A 22,874-nucleotide genomic window follows, 5' to 3' on the forward strand; every position below is an offset into this window, starting at 1 on the left:
CATGGATGGGTTATGGGAAAATAAGGAAAGTTCAATTCTTAGTAGCAGTGTTTTTAAAAAATCATTGCTGTAACTTTTACACAAACTGAAACACGGGTAACAAAGGATGCTTGGCAGAATCTTTAGTAACTAGACAATCTCCATTATGGTATCCTCTCAGTAAGACTACATCCTGATTTTCAGTGTCACTTTGTTTCTTGTCATCACCACCACCCTTCTTCCTTTTTATCTACTCTTTTCTATAAAAGCTTCTTCCAAACAATGATTATTGAGGACTAACTACATGCAGGCTAGTATGTGCTGAATGTTCAGTGAAAAATGAATAGGCAAAGTTTTTGCCACTATTAATTTTATAGACTTCTGGATTAAATTCTAATTGATACACCATTTATGTACTTAGTTTTCCCTCTGCAGTTGTATGTACTTAGTTCATATGTATTAATTTCAACTTGTTGATATTACATCATAAACATTTTTAAGTATATACAATAGGTCCTTGGTGTGTATACATACTGGATATCAGAGTTTTCAGATAGTTAGGAATAACACCAAAGGTATATGAAGTCTACTATAATCCGTAATATGTTGAGGTAGGAATTTCAATCTAAATGCTGTGAACCCAGTGTTGAGGCTAGTGAATGAACTGGCTAATAATGCATTATCTATACTCTCAGGGTCAATATATATTATATTATTCTTCTAGCAGAATATTCTGATTAAAGTGGGTGCTCAAAAAAAGAAAAAGCCTTTCTTTAACTGTTTAGAAATCCTGATGAAAAACAGAACTTTTTGTTTTGTAGGTAAGATCATTTTGCAGAATCAAGTTTATAAGCCATCATTTTAAAAGTTTATTTATGTTTATTTTTATTTTTGTTTTAGTAATCTCCACTCAATATGGGGTCTGAACTCACGACCCCGAGATCAAGAGTTACATGCTCCATCGATCGAGCCAGCCAGGCACCCCTATAAAGCCATCATTTTATTCAAACTATGTAAATAAAGGAAATGAAACAGACATAAAACAAACGATTTTTTGGGTGCTGGGGTGGCTCAGTCGGTTGAGCTCCAACTCTTGATTTCGGCTCAGGTCATAATCTCAGGGTTGTGGGATTGTGCCACGCACTGGGCTCCATGCTTGGTGCAGAATCTGCTTGAGATTTTTCTCTCCCTCTGCTCGAGCTCTCTCCCTCCCCTCCCTCTAAAAAAAAAAAAAAAAAAAATTAATTAATTAAAAAAAAAAATCAAATCAATCAATCTTAAAAAAACACCAAAAAAACAAAAACAAATTTTTCTGGGCACTTAGGTGTCCGACTTTTGAGCTCAGCTCAGGTCTTAATCTCAGGGTCATGAGCTCAAGCCCTGTGTTGTGCTCCATGCTGGGCATGGCACCTACTTAAAAATGAATAAATAAATATAAAATAAACTCCACCCACAAAACCCCGAATTTTTCTAAATCTTAAAACAACGTTTGCATTTTCTTTTCATGGTGCTATCCCCCATCTACCCTACATTGTTAAAATAACTGATTTGACATTAACTTTCATTTTTATCTCTTCTTTCTTAATTTTTTTATTAACTTTTTTTTTCAATTAACATATAACGTATTATTTGTTTCAGGGGTACAGGTCTGTGATTCATCAGTCTTACACAACTTACAGCACTCACCATAGCACATACCCTCCCCAGTGTCCATCACCCAGCCACCCCATCCCTCCCACTCCACCCCCCACTCCAGCAACCCTCAGTTTGTTTCCTGAGATTAAGAGTCTCTTATGGTTTGTCTCCCTCTCTTAAACTAATTTTAATAAAACTTTTCATTGGAGAGTAAACTATTTTAGGCACAAAACTTTTAAATCAAATTATAACAAAAACGTTAGATTATGAAACAAATCAAGATTATGGACACGAATACAGAATTTGCACTTTGTGCATATTTTGAAAAATGCAACTGGCACTTTTTGTAATATTATCTCTATCATATACCCAAAACGTACTAGGTACGTTGTTGTCAATCTGGTACCTTGCCACTGCAGCTACAACAATTCTGGCCGCTAGTTCCTTGTAATATTCAGTTCGGACAATATTACAGCCGTAGTGACGCCGGGCAACATGCTGTGCCTTGGCATATAAAGAACTGATATCTGTAGAAGTCACTGAAACTATGCCAAGGTTTCTTATATTTCTGAATGCAGAATCTAGATAGTTCACAGATGTTCCAAAAGGGTCTAGGTGTCTAAAATCAGAAAGAATACATATTTAAAATCTTACTAGTAATCAAAATGGTACCACTATCATTATGTCTAATGATAAAATTCCATGGATTCAAAAGTACTTTACAAATCAATTTTAAATATATAATTCTGTTTTTAAATTAAGTAATAAAATGATCATATGATACGTCAGACATATAAAAGTGAATCAGGCTTAGAAGAAAATTGTCATGCCTGGGAATTTTATTTCAAATGCTAGAAAATGTACTTATTGCATTCCTTAGGCCAATGGAAAAAACTGTATTAATGCAAATAAACAAACAACAGGCTTAGTCCCCCCACCAAAAATCCAGGCCAGTTTAGAAAGTGACAAACACACGCACACATACACAAAAAGTGACACAGCAAATTTTTTTCACTTACATGAAATCAAAGGATCTCAAATGCATCAGTACATTGGCGTCCATTTTGGTCACCTTAATATTACCAAGGTCTTCCTCTCCTTCTTCAAGAATATCATCACTCTCTTCCTTTTCCTTACTGTCCACCACCACTTTCAATTTGTTTAAATGGCAGTTTTCCTGAATCAGTGTCACAGAGTTCTCATTCAAGTCATTAATTGTAACCTTAACTGCACTTCCAAGATGTTTTGCCCATTGTAATCCCATTATCCCTTAAAAGAAATGTGAAGGAAAATGAATTTTAAATTATAGTAATTAAAGAATAAAAACAGTATATAATAAATATTTTATAAAAACAAAACCAAACTGTTTCAAAATCTTAATATTTTCATAAATAATTCTTTTTTTACTTTCTCACTACAAAGCCTCTGAAGAAAAGTTACCACACACACACACACACGCACACACAAAATGTGCCTAACAGATTTTCATTAATACTTTTTCTAAAGCTTTTCTGTAACACGTATTCAAATAAAATAACCATATTTGTTCTGATTATTTTGGGGAATAGGTTTTCTTTGTAAAAATTTCTTACAATGGAATGCTTTTTTCAAACAAAATCTTACAGAGAAACCCAATATACAATATGAGTAAGAGTGGAGTTACTCTGCTTGGGGGATGGGAAGTTGAAACTCCTCCTGCTGCAGTTTACCTAATGCCCCAAAATACGAAAACAACTTTAGTGGACCACCATTTTTTCAACCATTTTTTCAAACACTGTACAACAGCATCATTGTGAGTTAAACAAAACAACTCTGTATATGTAAGCAAATGATCAGGAATTCAGACAAAGAAAGTCTCTCCTCACAGGCTCCCTACACCTCCTGGATTAGCGCTGTAAGGGCCATTCATTGCAATACAGGAGATGGTGGCACAGGCCCAGCCGCTGCGGATTAGAACCCTCTCTGTGCTACAAGTCCTGGCCAAAGTCTCCACTCACGTGCCTCATAAACGTAAACATTTAACATCTACTATGTGCCACGGTCTTTACAAATATTTTCAGGTTCTCATAACAAGCTTGTGATTAGTTCTAATATTCACATTTTTAGAGATGGGAAAGCATGCAAACTGACTGCTATGAACTGATTTAAGTTTACAAAGGAACATTACAAGAAAGGACTGAAAAGCTCAGACATTAGCTTTAATGATTTCAGGTGACAAAATAGTTCATTGCAGCAGTATTCACCATAGCCAAGACATGGAATCGTTAAGTGTCCACTGATGGATAAAGAAAATGTGATATATGCACACACACACAAAATTACTATTCAGCCATAAAAAAGAAGAAAATCCTGCCACTTATGACATCATGGATGGACCACTGGGGCACTATGTTCAGTAAAATGTCTGAGAAAGACAAATACTGTATGATCGCACTTATATGTGGAATCTAAAAAAAACCAAACTCATAGAAAGAGATCAGATTTGTAGGTTGCCAGAGGTGGGGGTGGGGTGGGGGATAGAGGGTGGAAGAATTGGGTGAAGATGGTCAAGAGTCCAAAGAAGATATACAGATGGCCAACAGACACATGAAAAGATGCTCAACATCACTAATGATGAGTAAAATGTAAATAAAAATGAGATATCATCCTTACACCTGTGAGAATGGCTACAATCAAAAAGACAACTGTTGGAGGGAGGAGTAAGATGGCAGAGGAGTAGGAGACCTAAATTTCGACTGGTCCCAGGAATTCACCTAGATACTTACCAAACCATTCAGAACACCTACAAACTCAACAGACCGAAGAAAAGAATAGCAGCAATTCTATGAACAGAAAAGCGACCACTTTCTGGAAGGTAGGACGTGTGGAGAAGTGAATCTGAGGCGATATATGGGAAGATAAGACCACGGGGGAGGGAGCCTCTGTCAGCCGCTACTGGCAAGTGATAGAGCCGCGGGACACAAAATCGGAACTTTTAGAAGTCCGCTCCACTGAGGAACGTCGCTCCACTGGCTAAGCAGGGGGTGGAACCCTAGCTGGGACAGTATGGTCTCAGGACCCTCGGGGTCACAGAAAGACCGGGGGTGCCTGAGTGTGGCAGAGCTCCCAGGTATTGGAACAGGGAAGCCAGCTGCAGAGATGGAGCCGAGGCGCGGGCTCTCAGCTTGGGGTTGCCATAAACCGTGATCCACGGCACAGTCGGGCCACTGCTCTTCCAGCAGGGACCGAACAAGTGGCAGATCTGGGGAGATTCCCCTTCCTCCCCCAGGAGGAGCGGCGCAGCAGCGCACCGCAGGGATCTGCTGGGTTTGGAGACTCCACACAGGGTCCAGTGCCAGGGAAAGAAACACTCGGTCACAGGCTGGGGGAGCACAGAGTGCAGCCGGAGACCGGGGAGATGGGAGTGACTGACTGCTTTTCCCTGGAGGTGCACTGAGGAGTGGGGCCCCGAGTTCTCAGCTCCTCCTGGACCAGAGATTGGGAGGCCGCCATTCCTCACTCTCATCCTTCAAAGCTGTACGGAAAGCTTGCAGGGAACAAAAACTCCTGAGGGCAAACCCGAGCAGATGACTTAGCCTGGACTCGGCAAGGGCGGGGCAATTCCACCTCTGGCAAAGACATTTGGGAACCACGGCAAAAGGCCCCTCCCCCAGAAGATCAGCAAGAACAGCCAGCCAAGACCAAGTTTACTGACCAATGAGAATGGCAGAACTCCAGCACTAGGGGAACACAGCACATAAAACTCATGGATTTTTTCCCATGATCCTTTAGTTTTTCAAAGTTAATTTTTAAAATTTTCTTTATTTTTTCTTCTATTTTTTAGTTGAATTTTTCTTCTTTCCTTTTTCAACCAACATCTTATCAATTCCTTTTTTAAAACCTTTTTTAATTTTCATTTTTACAGTCATATTCTATCCCTTCATTGTAGTTAACCTTATTTTTTGTATATATATATGTTTTTCTTTCTTTAAAATTTTGTGATACAGTTTCCTCTAACAGACCAAAATATACCCTAAATCTAGTGTAAGACGTTGGCCTAGTCTCCTGCCTGATCACATTCTCTTTTTTCAACCAACTTCTTAACAATTTCTTTTTAAAAATCTTTTTTAATTTTCATCTTTACAGTCATATTCCATCCCTTCATCGTACATACCCTTATTTTTTTATATATATATAAGATTTCTTTAAAATTTTGGGAAGCAATTTCTTCTAACAGACCAAAATACACCCAAAATCTAGTGTGTGGCTCTGTTCTATTAACCAGCCTGATCATATTCATTTTCCTTCTTTTTTTTTTCCCTTTCTTTTCCCCCGCTTTCGGGTCTCTTCTGATTTGTTTAGCGTATATTTTTCTGGGGTCGTTGTTACTGTTAGCATTTTGTTCTCTTATCCATCTATTCTCCTCTGGACAAAATGACAACACGGAAAAACTCACCTCTAAAAAAAGAACAAGAGGCAGTACTGACTGCCAGGGACCTAATCAATACGGACATTAGTAAGGTGTCTGAACTAGAGTTCAGAATGACCATTATAAAGACACCAGCTGGGCTTGAAAAAAGCATAGAAGAGGGGCACCTGGGTGGCTAAGTCAGTTAAGTGTCTGCCTTTGGCTTGGGTCATGATCCTGGGGTCCTGGGATCAAGCCCTGCATCAGGCTCCTTGCTCAGCGGGAGTCTGCTTCTCCCTCTCCCTTTGCCCCTCCCCTGCTTGTCTCTTTCTATGTCAAATAAATAAATTAAATCTTTACGGAAAAAAAAAAAGAAAAAGAAAAAAGCATAGAAGATATTAGAGAATCCCTTTCTGGAGAAATAAAAGAACTAAAATCTAACCAAGTCGAAATCAAAAAGGCTATTAATGAGGTGTAATCAAAAATGGAGGCTCTAACTGCTAGGATAAATGAGGCAGAAGAGAGAATTAGTGATACAGAAGACCAAATGATGGAGAATAAAGAAGCTGAGAAAAAGAGAGATAAACAATTACTGGATCACGAGGGCAGAATTCGAGAGATAAGTGATCCATAAGACGAAACAATATTAGAATAATTGGGATCCCAGAAGAAGAAGAAAGAGAGAGAGGGGCAGAAGGCATACTGGAGCAAATTACAGCAGAGAACTTCCCTAATTTGGGGAAGGAAACAGGCATCAAAATCCAGGAGGCAAAAAGAACCCCTCTCAAAATCAATAAAAATAGGTCAACACCCTGACATCTAATAGTAAAACTTACAAGTCTCAGAGAGGAAGAGAAAATCCTGAAAGCAGCTCGGGACAAGAGGTCTGCAACTACAATGGTAGAAACATTAGAAGGGCAACAGACCTATCCACAAAACCTGGCAGGCCACAAAGGACTGGCATGATAGAGTACTAAATGAGAAAAATATGCAGCCAAGTATACTATATCCAGCTAGGCTGTCACTGAAAATAGGAGAGGTAAAAAGCTTCCAGGACAAACAAAAACTAAAAGAACTCACAGACATGAAGCCAGCCCTACAAGAAGTATTGAAAGGGGTCCTATAAGCAAAGAGGGAGCCTAAAAGTAACACAGACCAGAAAGGAACAGACACAATATACAGTAACAGTCATCTTACAGCAATAAAATGGCACTAAATTCCTATCTTTCCATAGTTACCCTGAATGTAAGTGGGCTAAATGCCCCAATCAAAAGACACAGGATAACAGATTGGATTAAAAAACAAGACCCATTAATATGCTGTCTGCAAGAGACTCATTTTAGACCCAAAGACACCCCCAGATTGAAAGTGAGGGGGTGGAAAACCATTTACCATGCTAATGGACACCAAAAGAAAGCTGAGGTGGCAATCCTTATATCAGACAAATTAGATTTTAAACCCAAGACTATAATAAGAGATGAGGAAGGACACTGTATCATACTTAGATGGTCTATCCAACAAGATCTAACAATTGTAATTATTTATGCACCTAACATGGGAGCAGCCAATTATATAAGCCAATTAATAACAAAATCAAAGAAACACATTGACAACAATACAATAATAGTAGGGGACTTTAACACCCCCCTCACTGAAATGGACAGATCATCTAAGCAAAAGATCAACAAGGAAATAAAGACTTTAAATGAGGGGCGCCTGGGTGGCTCAGTCGTTAAGCGTCTGCCTTCGGCTCAGGTCATGATCCCAGGGTCCTGGGATCGAGCCCCGCATCGGGCTTCCCGCTCGGCGGGAGGCCTGCTTCTCCCTCTCCCACTCCCCCTGCTTGTGTTCCCTCTCGCTGTCTCTCTCTCTGTCAAAAAAATAAATAAAATCTTAAAAAAAAAAAAAAAAAGACTTTAAATGACACACTGGACCAAATGGACTTCACAGATATATTCAGAACATTCCATCCCAAAGCAACAGAATACACATTCTTCTCTAGTGCCCATGGAACATTCTCCAGAATAGATCACATCCTAGGTGACAAATCAGGTCTCAACCAGTACCAAAAGACTGGGATCATTCCCTGCCTATTTTCAGACCACAATGCTTTGAAACTAGAACTCAAATCATGACAGAAAAGTTGGAGAAAACTCAAATACATGGAGGCTAAAGAGCATCCTACTAAAGAATGAATGGGTCAACCAGGAAATTAAAAAATAATTAAAAAAAATTCATGGAAACAAATGAAAATGAAAACACAACCATTCAAAATCTTTGGGATGCAGCAAAGGCAGTCCTAAGAGGAACATATATAGCAATACAAGCCTTTCTCAAGAAATAAGAAAGGCCCCAAATACACAACCTAACCCTACACCTAAAGGAGCTGGAGAAAGAACAGCAAATAAAGCCTGAACCCAGCAGGAGAAGAGAAATAATAAAGATCAGAGCAGAAATCAATGAAATAGAAACCAAAAGAACAGTAGAACAGATCAACGAAACTGGGAACTGGTTCTTTGAAAGAATTAACAAGATTGATAAACCCCTGGCCAGACTTATCAAAAAGAAAAGAGAAAGGACCCAAATCAATAAAATCATGAATGAAAGAGGAGAGATCACAACCAACACCAAAGAAATACAAACAATTATAGGAACATATTATGAGCAACAATATGCCAGCAAATTAGACAATCTGAAAGAAATGGATGCATTCCTAGAGATGTATCAACTACTAAAACTGAAGCAGGAAGAGACAGAAAACCCAAACACACCTATAACCACTAAGGAAATTGAAGCAGTAATCAAAAATCTCCCAACAAACAAGAGCCCAGGGCCAGATGGCTTCCCAGGGGAATTCTACATTTAAAGAAAAATTAAATACATATTCATCTGAAACTGTTCCAAAAAATAGAAATGGAAGGAAAACTTCCAAACTCATTTTATGAGGCCAGCATTACCTTGATCCCAAAACCAAAGACTCCATCAAAAAGGAGAACTACAGACCAATATCCCTGATGAACATGGATGCAAAAATTCTCATCAAGATACTAGCCAACAGAATCCAACAGTACATTAAAAGGATTATTCACCACGACCAAGTGGGATTTATTCCTGGGCTGCAAGGTTGGTTCAACATCTGCAAATCAATCAACGTGATACATTAATAAAAGAAAGAACAAGAACCATATGGTCCTCTCAATAGATGCAGAAAAAGCATCTGACAAAGTACAGCATCCATTCTTGATTAAAACTCTTCACAGTGTAGGGATAGAGGGTACATACCTCAATATCATAAAAGCCATCTATGAAAAACCCACAGCGAATATCATACTCAATGGGGAAAAACTGAGAGCTATTCCCCTAAGGTCAGGAACATGGCAGGGATGTCCATTATCACCACTGCTATTCAACATAGTACTAGAAGTCCTAGCCTCAGCAATCAGACAACAAAAAGAAATAAAAGGGATCTGAATCGGCAAAGAAGTAGTCAAACTCTCACTCTTTGCAGATGATATGGTATCATCTCCAAAGAGTGAGAGTAATAATCCTAAAATTTGTACAGAACCAGAAAAGACCCCAAATAGACAGAGGAATGTTGAAAAAGAAAAGCAAAGCTGGTGGCATCACAATTCCGGACTTCAAGCTCTATAACAAACTGTAACCATTAAGACAGTATGGTACTGGCACAAAAACAGACACACAGATCAATGGAACAGAATAGAGAGCCCAGAAATGGACCCTCAACTCTATGGTCAACTAATCTTCGACAAAGCAGGAAAGAATGTACAGTGGAAAAAAACCAGTCTCTTCAACAAATGGTGTTGGGAGAATTGGACAGCCACATGCAGAAGAATGAAACTGGACCATTTCTTTACACCACACACAAAAATAGACTCAAAATGGATGAAAGACCTAAATGTGAGATAGGAATCCATCAAAATCCTTGAAAAGAACACAGGCAGCAAGCTCTTCGACCTCAGCCGCAGCAACTTCTTCCTAGAAACATCACCAAAGGCAAGGGTAGCAAGGGCAAAAATGAACTATTGGGACTTCAAGATAAAAAGCTTTTGCACAGCAAAGGAAACGGTCAACAAAACGAAAAGACAACCGACAGAATGGGAGAAGATAATTGCAAATAACATATCAGTTAAAGGGCTAGTATCCAAAATCTATAAACAACTTCTCAAACTCAACACTCAAAGAATAATCCAATCAAGAAATGGGCGGAAGACATGAACAGACATTTCTGCAAAGAAATCCAAATGGCCAACAGACACATGAAAAAGTGCTCAACATCACTTGGCATCAAGGAAATACAAATCAAAACCACCTCACACCAGTCAGAATGGCTAAAATTAACAAGTCAGGGAATAACAGATGTTGGTGAGGATGTGGAGAAAAGGGAACCCTCCTACACTGTTGGTGGGAATGCAAGCTGGTGCAGCCACTCTGGAAAACAGTATGGAGGTTCTTCAAAAAGTTGAAAATAGAGCTACCATATGACCCAGCAATTGCACTATTGGGTATTTACCCCAAAGATACAAATGTAGTGATCCGAAGGGGCCTGTGCACCCCAATGTTTATAGCAGCAATGTCCACAATAGCCAAACTATGGAAAGAGCCTAGATGTCCATCAACAGATGAATGGATAAAGAAGATGTGGTATATATATATAATGGAATATTATGCAGCCATCAAAAATCTGAAATCTTGGCCATTTGCAACGATGTGGATGGAACTAGAGGGTATTATGCTAAGCGAAATAAGTCAATTAGAGAAAGACAATTATCATATGATCTCACTGATATGAAGAACTGAGAAACAAGACAGAGGATCATAGGGAAAAGAAGGGAAAAATGAAACAAGATGAAACCAGAGAGGAAGACAAACCGTAAGAGACAATCTGAGGAAACAAACTGAGGGTTGCTGGAGTGGTGGGGGTGGGAGGGATGGGGGGGCTGGGTGATGGACAATGGGGACGGTATGTACTATGGTGAGCGCTGTGAATTGTGTTAAGACTGATGAATCACAGACTTGTACCCCTGAAACAAATAATACATTATATGTTAATAAAAATAATTTAAAAAGAAAAAAGAAAACAGCTGGTGAGGATGCAAAGAAAAACGAACCCTCATTCACTGTTTGTGAGAATGTAAATTGCTGCGGCCACTGTGGGAACCAGTACGGAGTTTCCTCAAAGAAGAAAAGAAATTGAGTATGATCCAGTAATTCCACTACTGGGAATTTACCCAAAGAAAATGAAAACACTAATTCAAAAAGACATATGCATCCTTATGTTTACTGCAGCATTATTTACAATGGCTAAGATATAGAAGCAACCCAAGTATCCATTGATAGATGAATAAAGAAGATAGTATACATACACAATGGAACATTATTCAGCCATGAAAAAGAATGAGATCTTGTCAGTTGCAACAACATGGACAGACCTGGAGAGTATAATGCTAAGTGAAATAGACAGGGAAAGGCAAATACCATGATTTCACTCATATGTGGAATTTAAGAAACAAAATACACAGAAAAAAGCAGACTCTTAAATAAAGAGAACAAATTGGTGATTGCCAGAAGGGAGGTGGGTCACAGGATGGGTGAAATAGATTAAATGTAAAAAAAAAAAAAAAAAAGAATAAAGAAAAAGGGTTGTAAGAGAAAATGCTGGCAATTAAATTTGGAAAAGTAGGTTGGGATCAAATTATGCAAGATATTAAACTGCTTTTAACCACTACTTTCCCCTGCAAAGAGGAACTTAAAAAGGACAGCTAACTCCTGCTTTCATCCTTTTGTTACAAAATTCCCCAAAATATACTCCTATAACCGGTAAAAACAACTTGGATTACATACAGGTGGCTTCTTAGAAATGTTCTACCCTTTCTATTACCTTTTCTTTACTGTTACGTTCTTTTGGGAAAAATGTTCTCAGTCTTTAAAATTCCCTCTCACCCCACAGCCGAATGACTAAGCAGTTTATTGCACCACAAAAAAAGAGAGACAACCAAACATCAAGTACTTCCTGATTGTAGTGAACAAGTATTCTTGAATAAAAGAAAATCGTATCTGAAACTGATCAAATCTGAAAATCCAATTATCAATTTACAGAAATACAGGAGACAGAGGAACATGTTATAAGAATCACGGAGATACCATCAGCAAAAATCTAGACTCTGGAAAAGTCTATAAGGCAAACAAGCTGTATGTCAACAAATAATTATCACACATACAAACAAAATGATGGAAGTGAATATAGATTAAGAAGAGATTTAGACATATCAAACAATGAAATACATAGTCTTTATTTGAATTCCTACTTGATTTTTTAAAAAAATTGTGAGATAATTGGGCATATTTAACATTTGATGATATTAAAAGAATTATTCTTAATATTTTTAGATGTGATAATGGTATCATGGTTTTATCTTTTTAAAATCCTAAAAAAGATAAATAAAAATCCTTATCTTTTAGAGATCCAACTGAAATATTTACAGATCAAACGACATATCAGTGATTCGTATCAAAATAATGGGGATGAAGGATGGTGGAAGGAGTTATGAGGGAAAGTGCATGGGATACAGCTACAAGAACAAGCGTAAGTTGATAATTTTTGGAGTGATAGATAGCAAAGGATTCATTTCTTATAGTCTACTTTTGTATATATTTGAAAATTTTCCACAAAATTTCAAATATATGGGTCTTTAAGTTTCAGTTCTTAATCAAAATATTCTGCCAGATAGAATACCCATATAAATTTTCTAAGAAAAAATACTGCATAAATCTGATAATTAAAGTGGGGTTCCAAAAAAAGCATTACTTACCAGTGGCTCCGAAGGCATCTAGACATTCCAAAGGTTTTCGTTCCTCAGCCAAAGCAGCCAAGGTACAGAATATTAGCTGCCTAGAAGAAAGTATAACAATTTGAAATAATTTTACTGTATATGGCTCCATCACTGTAGATTTTATTTTATTTAAGAACAGTGAGATGGGGCGCCTGGATGGCTCAGTCGGTTAAGCATCCCGACTCTTGATTTTGGCTCAGGTCATGATCTCAGGGTTGTGAGATCAAGCCCCACATTGGGCTCAGAGGAGGATGTGAAGCCTGCTTATATATAAAGTTAGGCCTATTTTACTCTCTGAGAAAGAAATTAGTTTGGTAGGAAAAAAGAAAACAATCATTCTGAGAAAATACTAAAACAGATGATTGTCATTCTGTACCTAGTTTTAAATTTCACTATATTAGAATATAAAGATTAAGGAAGGTAATCTGTAATAATTTGAAACATCCCATAACCCTTTTTCCAATTTATCTTACCGATTTAGTTTCATTTTGGGATTAAAATAGGAATCTGTTTTTTGAGGTATAGAATAGTTAGGACAAACTTGTACATCTGTGTCTGCCTCTTTCAAAATTTCATTAGGTGGTTTTGCAGCAGAAGCTAAAATGAAAAAAAAAAAAAGATTTCCAGTGAAATACAGTAATTCTTAATCTCTAAAACAATACACATTAAAAGAAATAACTTTCCTTTATAATACTTTGTTAATGTAATCAATTAGGTAAATAACGAAAAAAGAAAAACAACCCAAAACTGATTTATTCAGTACTGTCTCTAGGAAAGAGTCGCACTCAATTAAGTATTTGGTGAATTAAAGTTTATTAAGTTAAAATCTTACCTGCCAAGAACATCAATATATCTGTATTACGAAACCTAGTTAAGAACAATAAGCCTAAAATAAAACAAAATCTGGGACTCCTACTCCTGGGTGGGTCAGTTGGTTTTAAGCCTTTGCCTTTGGCTTAGGTCATGATCCTAGGGTCCTGGGACTGAGTCCCACATTGGGCTCCTTGCTCATCATGGAGCCGGCTTCTCCCTCTGCCTGCCACTCTGCCCTGCTTGTGCGTGCGCTCTCTCTGACAAATAAATAAATAAAATCTTAAAAAAATAAAATAAAACAAAATCCTAAAATACCTTTATTGTTCATCAACCACTATACTGTGTTTACATAGGTTGGCTGCTAAATATATCTTACCGTGATATAATGGTTATAAAGTTAGTATCTCTGTTTCATTCCATAAGCATCACGGATGACTAAGAATCACTATACTTCCTGAACATGCTTGATTTCAGAACACTTTCTTATAACTACAATTATAAAACATAAATTATATTCAAATGGGTATGAAGTAATGGGGGGAAAAAAGAGTCTACATTTAGTATACATTAGAATCATTTAGCTATAAATCCAAATGAAATACTGATGTGTTTGTGTGTGTATATTTTAAATATTTAAGAAATGAGACATATATATCTCTGTGGGGAAAAATACAGATTCTTTACGTATGGATTTCTTGATAATATTGTAATCAGAATGTTAACTACATGGCAACCATATTTCCCTTTTTACAGTGCCAAATCACAGTTAACATACCCTAGCATTGTATTTTATATTCTTCTACACCTACCAAAGTGGCATGTGACATATCTCAAAAGATCAGCCTTTCTCAAACCAGATTCTATGAGAAAATTAAGCTCTATAGAAAATTATTTCAGTATTTTTTTCAATTCTTGAAAGAAAGGTACATAATACCATTCTAGATGTATATGAGAGAAATTAATTCATTACATACAACGGATACCTTAGGGCATGAGGTCTTAATTCTTTTTTTTAAAGATTTTATTTGTCAGAGAGAGAGAGCACGCACAAGCAGGGAGAGCGGCAGGCAGAACGAGAAGTAGACTCCCTGCTGGGCAAGAAGCCCGATGCGGGACTCGATCCCAGGACCCTGAGATCATGACCTGAGCCGAAGGCAGATGCTTAACCAACTGAGTCACCCAGGCATTCTCTTAATTCTTAAGAGGGGCTGCCTCAGTAATAACAAGCTATTGATAACCTGATTATCACTTCAGGATAATAAATGGTCTTTATATAACTCTACTTCCTTTTTCCAGTGTTTTTCAACAGTAAGTATAACATAGCTATGTATAATCTTTCATTAAGATACCTATGTTTACTTTGGCATCAATCACTTTTTTTACCCACATTAAATATATTTGTTAAACTGAGGACAGTTGAATGTTGTTGGGAGCCTCACAGAAAGAAAACGAAACCTCAAGTAATGGATTAGTACTTAACTAAATGATTTGGTTAAGTCCCTATATTTTATCTACCTGATGTCTGAGAAGAATAACTGGACCACTGTTTAAGGATTTACTTATCAACATATGTTAATGAGATTGCTCAACTTACCAGCAATATACCTGGATTTCGTCTCTCCTTTATTCACATGTCGCCTAACATGTCCCAGCATATCGGTCCTTCTGGTGATTGTTGCTGAACAAATGATACAATGATAATGGGCGCCCATTTTACTGGATATCTATCAAACAGAGTATTTAATTTAAATGTACAGATAAGTTACTAAGACAATGAAACAGAAATTTAAGATTGCAAATTTAAGTATTTTAGTCTATCTTGGGCTTAATGGTGTAGAAGATAGTATTAATATTGCCATCCAACTTTGAAGGGATCTTCACTTCCTTATCTATATTTACACATGCTTTTTACTTACTTTATAATAGACTCCAACTTTAATTTGTTTTTCCCATTCATTCTAGTCAGCATATAACTGTACCCTATTCTCTATAAGTAGCACCTATAAAAATGGCATAAAATTAGCAGCACTGTGTAACAATTTTCTCCAGGAAAATAAAGTCCTGATTTATAATGTTTGCAGCTTTTGTGGTATGTGTACTCTACCATGTTCAACTTCAAGCTACAATCGTGTCAGATTTCAAGCTACTGATGTGACATCACTAAATGTGAGTCTGAGAAGAGACGTGTAATATCCTACTAGAGAGCATGGTTACCATGCAGATATAATATATTTATAAAGAACACGGACAATAGTAAAATAGATATCAGGAAGTAATGAGATTTGAGTACTCACTACCTTTGTTTGTAATATAATTTATGCACTTTAAAATTTATACAATTTAATTTTTAATGATGGCCATTTTTAACAACCAGCTTTCAAGGTTTCTAGAAATATGAGCTAGTTTCACCATACCACTGAATGTTAGAAACGTAATAAAAAGTCTAATAGTCCAAGTAAAAAATTTTCACTTTATAATTTCTCATTTAGCTGAGAATAAAAAGACTACTCCAATGGCTTTTTCCTACTTTTGATGCCTTTTACCCTTAGAGCTTCTACCTCCTATTTACTTGGGCTCAAATAGCAAATAGAGAATAGTCGAGAACATTGCATAGGGTTCCTTATAGTACTGTCGTTATCATATTCAAAATGTCCTGGATAGGGCTGATGGACCAACCACTGTCCTGACTACTGCTTAAGAAATGCTTGGGTTTTTTTCTCCCCAGCACTTTACTCTTTTTAGTGACCTGAAAAAAAATTAATAATGAGGACTTCTTAAGCTAATATGCATTCAGGATAGTATTACTAAAAAATATTTTGTAATTTGTATCCCCCCAAACTTAAATGTATCCTAAAAATGAACATAAGTACTTTTAAAGATATTATTAAGATTTCAGAAAGTTTCTTGATTCTGTCCATTGACAAATTAAAAGAAAGAGCATAGAGAAGGTAAATACGAATTGACATACTAAGATATTTACTAAACATAGAAATTGAAGGCTCTTATTCCATAATCAAAATTTATTTTAAAAGAAAAATAATTACTTTTTATTTAAATTCTTCATTCCAAAATTAGTAAATAGGGTAACTTTCCTTTTGAACACAAGGGAAAAATTTATCTGAAAATTAAAAACTATAAAATGAAAAGTTCAATACAGCAACTCTTTTTTTCATATATCTCATATTTTTCATGCTATGATAATCTGAAAGCACTCAGATACAAAATCTTAAAGTAAACCTCATTGCCAAATATGCCCACAGCCTTAAAGCCAAGTAAAAATTATGCTTTCTTTAAAGAGGGCTAAATTTAAAAAGAAATCTAACATCTGATTACCTGTTCTCCAATAATGTTTGGTTTCACTGGTCGACAAGGTAAGTGACAGATGCACATCCTATAACCTAAAGTGAAGAATTGATGGTTGTCATATCAGTGTTCATTAAATATTCAATTATCGTTAAAAATTATTAGCAAATTTTATTTTGTAATAACTGGATTCTTCTTTTATTTATAAGGTCATAATTTATTTGAATGAGACTTAGTTTTATATATTTGTTATATAAGATATAGTACAAAAACAAATACATGAGATCCAGGTTTGAATTCTGGTTCTGCCAAGACTATGTGTTATCTTGGATTTGTCATTTAGCTTCTCTGGGACTCAATTTTATCATCTATTCTCTGACACTGTGACCTTTTCTTAGGCTTCACCTTCTTTGCCTCATACTACATTTGCCATTACACAGCCTCTTTATGATATGGCACTTAGTTCTCTCCCATCTTTCTTAATCTTCTTCATATGTCCTCTTCTCTCTCTTCTACTTTTCTTTTCTTTTTTTTTTTTTTAAGATTTTATTTATTTATTTGACAGAGAGAGACACAGCGAGAGAGGGAACACGAGCAGGGGGAGTGGGAGAGGGAGAAGCAGGCTTCCTGTGGAGCAGGGAGCCCGATGTGGGGCTCGATCCCAGCACCCTGGGATCATGACCTGAGCCGAAGGCAGATGCTTAACCGGCTGAGCCACCCAGGCGCCCCTCTCTTCTACTTTTCTAAAAGGTAGATTTTCTATAGGCTTGATCTGCTACATGACTTTTCCTCATTTCCTTGGTAACTTCAATGCCTTTTATGGTTGCAACTATCTCCCCTGGGGGAAGGAATTCCAAATTCTAGCTCTAGTTACTAACTCCTTCCTGAGGACTGGATCTCTATTTCTGATTGCCTGTTGAGGATGTACCACTGGGTTATCAGGTCAGTATTTCAAAAATCTGTCAAGGACTAAATATATCATTTCGTCTTGAACCAGGTCTCTTTTTCATTTTTTAAATAAATGATAATGCCTTCCAGTTGTCCTAACTGTAAGTGATCTCTAACTCCTTTCTTCTCATACCTTGCATCTAATTGTTTCTCTTACTTGTACATACGGAAGTATCCCAGGACGCAGCAACCTTTTCTTTTCCCCATTGATATGTACTCCTATGGTTATCCCATCCAGTCTTTTTTTCCCCAAGATTTTATTTATTTGAGAGCAAGAGAGTGAGAAAGAGAGAGAGAAGCATGAGAGGGGGGAGGGTCAGAATGAGAAGCAGGCCCCCCGCCGAGCAGGGAGCCCGATGTAGGACTTGATCCCAGGACTCCGGGATCATGACCTGAGCCGAAGGCAGTCGCTTAACCAACTGAGCCACCCAGGCGCCCTATCCCATCCAGTCTTATGGCTTTAAATACCATCTATATTCTGACAATTCCCAAACGTGTATCTCTAGTCCCAACCTTTCCCCCAAACTCAAAATTCTACAGGCTACTTGACATCTCCAGGAGATGCACTTCTCTGCTCAGCAAAGGATACCACCATTTTTATAGCTGCTCAAGTCTCAAGCTCAAGCATTCTTAGCTTATTTCCCCTCACATCTCACTTTTTCTATTCCTTTAGCAGGTCTTATTGCTTCTACCTTAAACATATTTGCCAACTACTTTGAGACTTGATTGCTAAAACAAAAACTGTGATACTTGCCATCTACCAGATCACCACCATGTGAAAAAACCCAACAACTTAATGTACTTAAGAAAGTAAAGAAATGCCATGAGCCATTTAAGAGATGAGAATAACTTGGAAGACAAAGACTAACCTAAAGGTTACAAAATGGCTTAAATAAAGAATACAAAAAGAACTTTTTGATAAAAAGACACGATTTACTATACTTTCTTTTTTTTTTTTTTTTTAAAGATTTTATTTATTTATTTGACAGAGAGAGACACAGTGAGAGCAGGATCACAAGCAGGGGGAGAGGGAGAGGGAGAAACAGGCTTCCCACGGAGCAGGGAGCCCGATGCGGGGCTCAATCCCAGGACCCTGGGATCATGACCTGAGCCGAAGGCAGACGCTTAACGACTGAGCCACCCAGGCGCCCCTACTATACTTTCTTATAAATAATTAAACATAAAAGACATGATGGCCTCTGATTTAGTCTCTAATTCCCTTTTCCCTAAGTAACTAGTGATAACCTTTTACCAGTACTACTAAGAAAATAGTTCTGACTTCTTTTCTGGGTGTCTCATACTGGCTATTTCATCCAGTTTGGTTAAAACTCCAGATAACCACACTTAGCAACACCTATGCTCACAAAATCATGCAAATATAAGTATGCATATGCTTAACATGGATATTTAGGGCTTTTTTTGGGAGATTTTTTTTTTATCTAAATGTAATATCATAAAATCTTACACACACACACGCTGTTTTCAATAGCAGTTTATAGTGGAAATCCTTCCAAGTAAGCTAGTATGGATCTAATATATACTCTTTACAATGGCAGCATAATATTTCATGGTATGTATACACCATAATACAGTCAACCAACCCTCTTTTATTTTAGTTTCAAGTTTTTGTCACTAAGTAAATGCTGCAGTGAATATTCTTTTCTTTTTTTTTTTTTTTAAAGATTTTATTTATTTATTTGAGACAGAGAGAATGAGAGAGAGAGAGCACATGAGAGGGGGGAGGGTCGGAGGGAGAAGCAGGCTCCCTGCCGAGCAGGGAGCCCGATGCGGGACTCGATCCCGGGACTCCAGGATCATGACCTGAGCCGAAGGCAGTCGCTTAACCAACTGAGCCACCCAAGCGCCCGCTGCAGTGAATATTCTTGTGCATCTATCCTTATCAACTGATTCTTTTACTCCCAAAAGAGGGAGTACCTGGTGGAGAAATAAGTGTATTTTAAATTTTAAAAATGTTGCGAGATCTCTGGGGCGCCATAACCGACTGAGCCATCCAGGCATCCCTGAACTATGTTTTAAAAAGCTATACTTTTTCTTTTATGTTAGAACAACTACCATCTGACACATAATTTTGAAAGCGTAATAAATGCAAAACAAAATAAAATATATGGTATGAATATTAGAAAAAAAGAAGACAATGTCTTTTTTTCTGCTGATGGCTTAAAAACATTAGACTTAGTAAGAGTAGTGGGATATAAGATAAATATTTGAAATCATAACCTTTCTCTACTCTATATACATGGAAATTAGAAAAAAGGCACCAATTACAGTAGTGACAAAAATGACACAATTTGGGGGACTAAATTTAATAAGAGGTCTCATAAAGAATAAAATTAAAGAACAAAAGATGAGATCTTACCAAGTAAGAAGACTTCCTAGATAAAATCAATTATTAGATTCTGAGAGTGAATTATGTGAATTATTCATATTTGGCTTTGGCTTTTGGCTCAGGTTATGATCCCAGGGTCCTGGGATCCTGGGATCCTTGCTCCACGGGGAACCTGCTTCTCCCTCTGCTTGTGCTTGCTCTCTCTAATAAAGAAATAAAAATCTTAAAAAAATAAAAAAATAGGGGTGCCTGGGTGGCTCAGTTGTTAAGCGTCTGCCTTCGGCTCAGGTCATGATCCCAGGGTCCTGGGATCGAGCCCCGCATCAGGCTCCCTGCTCAGCGGGAAGCCTCCTTCTCCCTCACCCACTCCCCCTGCTTGTGTTCCTGCTCTCGCTCTCTCTGTCAAATTAATAAATAAAATCTTTAAAAATAAAAATAAAAAAATAAAAAATAAAAAACTAAAACATAGTTCAAAAAGTTATGGGGACCCCCAGGACCAAGCAAAGTACCGAGTATAGAACAGATGATTAAAAATGTTTGCTAGAGTAAACTACACTTGCAACATACATCTACTGCCTAGAGAGTTACATGGTCATTTGCTAAGAAATACATTAAAAGGACATCAAATCCCTCATAATTTTAAATGGAAAATATTTATGTTCACAATAAAATTCCAAAACTTCTATCAAATCTTGACTCATTTACTTTTTAGCAAGCACAAAAATACTAACCTTCAAATTCAACTGAGACTTTCCAGTGTAAATTTTGAAGGTGACGACGAAGCTTATGGCTATTACAAGCTCTGAATTTCTCCTTGGGGCACAATGGACAAGACTGTTTGTTTCCTGACCGGGGGGGAAAAAAAAAAAACCAATAAAACACAGAATAGACTATTAATGCCTCGATTTAGCTACAAGAGAAGTAGCAGGGGACTCTCTCCACCCAACACACACACTTCTCAGATAATGTCTATGTTAACATTAGGGAGAGTCACCTCTGCCTCAACAGGTAGTAGTTAATAATCAGCACATGGTCAGTGATTGATTTTTTTACCCTAAACGCTCCTCTCTGGGGCTGATATCTTTGTTGCCACTGGGAACAGGCAAAATGAGAAAGTGATAAAGTACATGATATCCCTCCAGCCAAAATGCCTGCGAGAGACAGCATCACTATGTACTTTGGACAGGGAAGAAGGCAGTACCTGTCACCCTCGCAGAGTGGCAGGAGCAGGGCAGACAATGTAAGCACCTGCTCTGGCAGCAACAAAAACAGTGAACATGCAGAGTAAGAAAAATGGAAGGAGTGAAAGGAGTAAGTGGGATCCCAGATAACTGCTATTCTGGGCCAGGGAGCATGGTTAGAGCCACCGTATCCTATTAGTGAATTTCTAAGTTCTTCCTTATTTATTAATGAAAAGATTATGGATTGTAAAAATAGAAGTCTTATTTAATCAGAAATGTAATATATCTCAAATAAAAACTTTGATAGTAACAAAAAAATTAAAATCTCAAATTCAGGTTTAAAACGATAAAAATACACAAAAATAATGAGCAACTCGCTTAATTTTTAATCCAACAAATATCTTTAACATATAGCACACTGCAAGTAGAGTCAAAATTAATTTTTCAATATACTCTGCTTACTTCAAAAAACCATGAAGTGATACTGAGGATGGAATTCAAGCACTAAGGATGGCAAGACAGTAAGAGAGGAGCTGGAGGAGCTTGAGGCCTGACAACAATGAGGAACTCTTGTTCCAGACTTAAATTGCCCACCTGGGGACTTCGTTTACATGACCGAATATAAGCCTCTTGTTATTAAAGGCACTGTTTTTTGGATTTCTGTTACTTATAGCTAAATGCAATTCCTAACTTATAGAAGACACAGTCCTTATATATCCACGAAATTGTAATTTCCTTGAGGAACTGTGAAACAGTTTGTCCCCACAGCACCTGTGAATGTAGAAGGCTACCAATTTCCTGAATGAAAAAGTTTTATCATTGCTCTAGTTTCTCAGCAAATTTTCATGAGTTGAAAGATAAAAAGCCAATAGAAATTAAGGGGGAAAAAAAACCTTAAAAATATGGAAATACCTGCATCAAGATTATCTGAGTTCAATGAACTGGCAGAGTCAAAATCTTCAGCTACGAAGGCTAACTTCTCTAGATCAGCAAGCTGCCTTTGGATTGAGATGTGTCTCTCTGAAAGGAAATTTTAAGAGTTAGAAGATTATGTGTTAACAATCTGAATTCCAGTTCTATTTTTATTTGATCACGTCACAGATACGCCACTTTTATTTCCTGTAGCATCGTGCCCAGTGCCTAGATGGGGAATACTGCTGCAATTCTGCCTATAAAATGACAAGCGTGCCTCAGAAGGCAAAAAGTTGGGGAACAAACTCCGCTGTGTAACTTCACACCTTTAAAGTTTTATCTAATTATTCAATATAATTCTACAAAAAAATGTTTTTACTCTGTAGAAAATGCTGAGGTAAGAAACATAAGCCACACTTCCTATCTTTAAAGAACTTTCAAGAGGGGCACCTGAGTGGCTGTCGTTAAGTGTCTGCCTTCGGCTCAGGTCATGATCCCAGGGTCCTGGGATCGAGCCC

General features: G+C 37.3%; 1 protein-coding gene across 2 annotated transcripts in view; it reads right to left on the reverse strand.

Annotated features, from left to right (window-relative positions):
* Positions 1-22,874, reverse strand: part of TRMT1L (tRNA methyltransferase 1 like) — a 51,218-nt gene that overhangs the window by 23,647 nt on the left and 4,697 nt on the right. For both annotated transcript variants that reach the window (XM_045877335.3, XM_064594226.1), the window contains exons 2-9: positions 22,357-22,464; positions 20,995-21,108; positions 16,999-17,063; positions 15,260-15,389; positions 13,326-13,449; positions 12,832-12,911; positions 2,634-2,883; positions 2,021-2,233 (exon numbers count right to left, since the gene is read on the reverse strand). In XM_045877335.3, coding sequence (XP_045733291.2) covers positions 2,021-2,233; positions 2,634-2,883; positions 12,832-12,911; positions 13,326-13,449; positions 15,260-15,389; positions 16,999-17,063; positions 20,995-21,108; positions 22,357-22,464 — 1,084 coding nt within the window. The remainder of the gene's footprint in view (positions 1-2,020; positions 2,234-2,633; positions 2,884-12,831; positions 12,912-13,325; positions 13,450-15,259; positions 15,390-16,998; positions 17,064-20,994; positions 21,109-22,356; positions 22,465-22,874) is intronic.

The sequence above is a fragment of the Mirounga angustirostris genome, unplaced genomic scaffold (genome assembly GCF_029215605.1).
Source record: "Mirounga angustirostris isolate CCGP_5_RB_7025 unplaced genomic scaffold, mMirAng1.0.hap1 SCAF_6, whole genome shotgun sequence".
NCBI classification, from domain to species: domain Eukaryota; kingdom Metazoa; phylum Chordata; class Mammalia; order Carnivora; family Phocidae; genus Mirounga; species Mirounga angustirostris.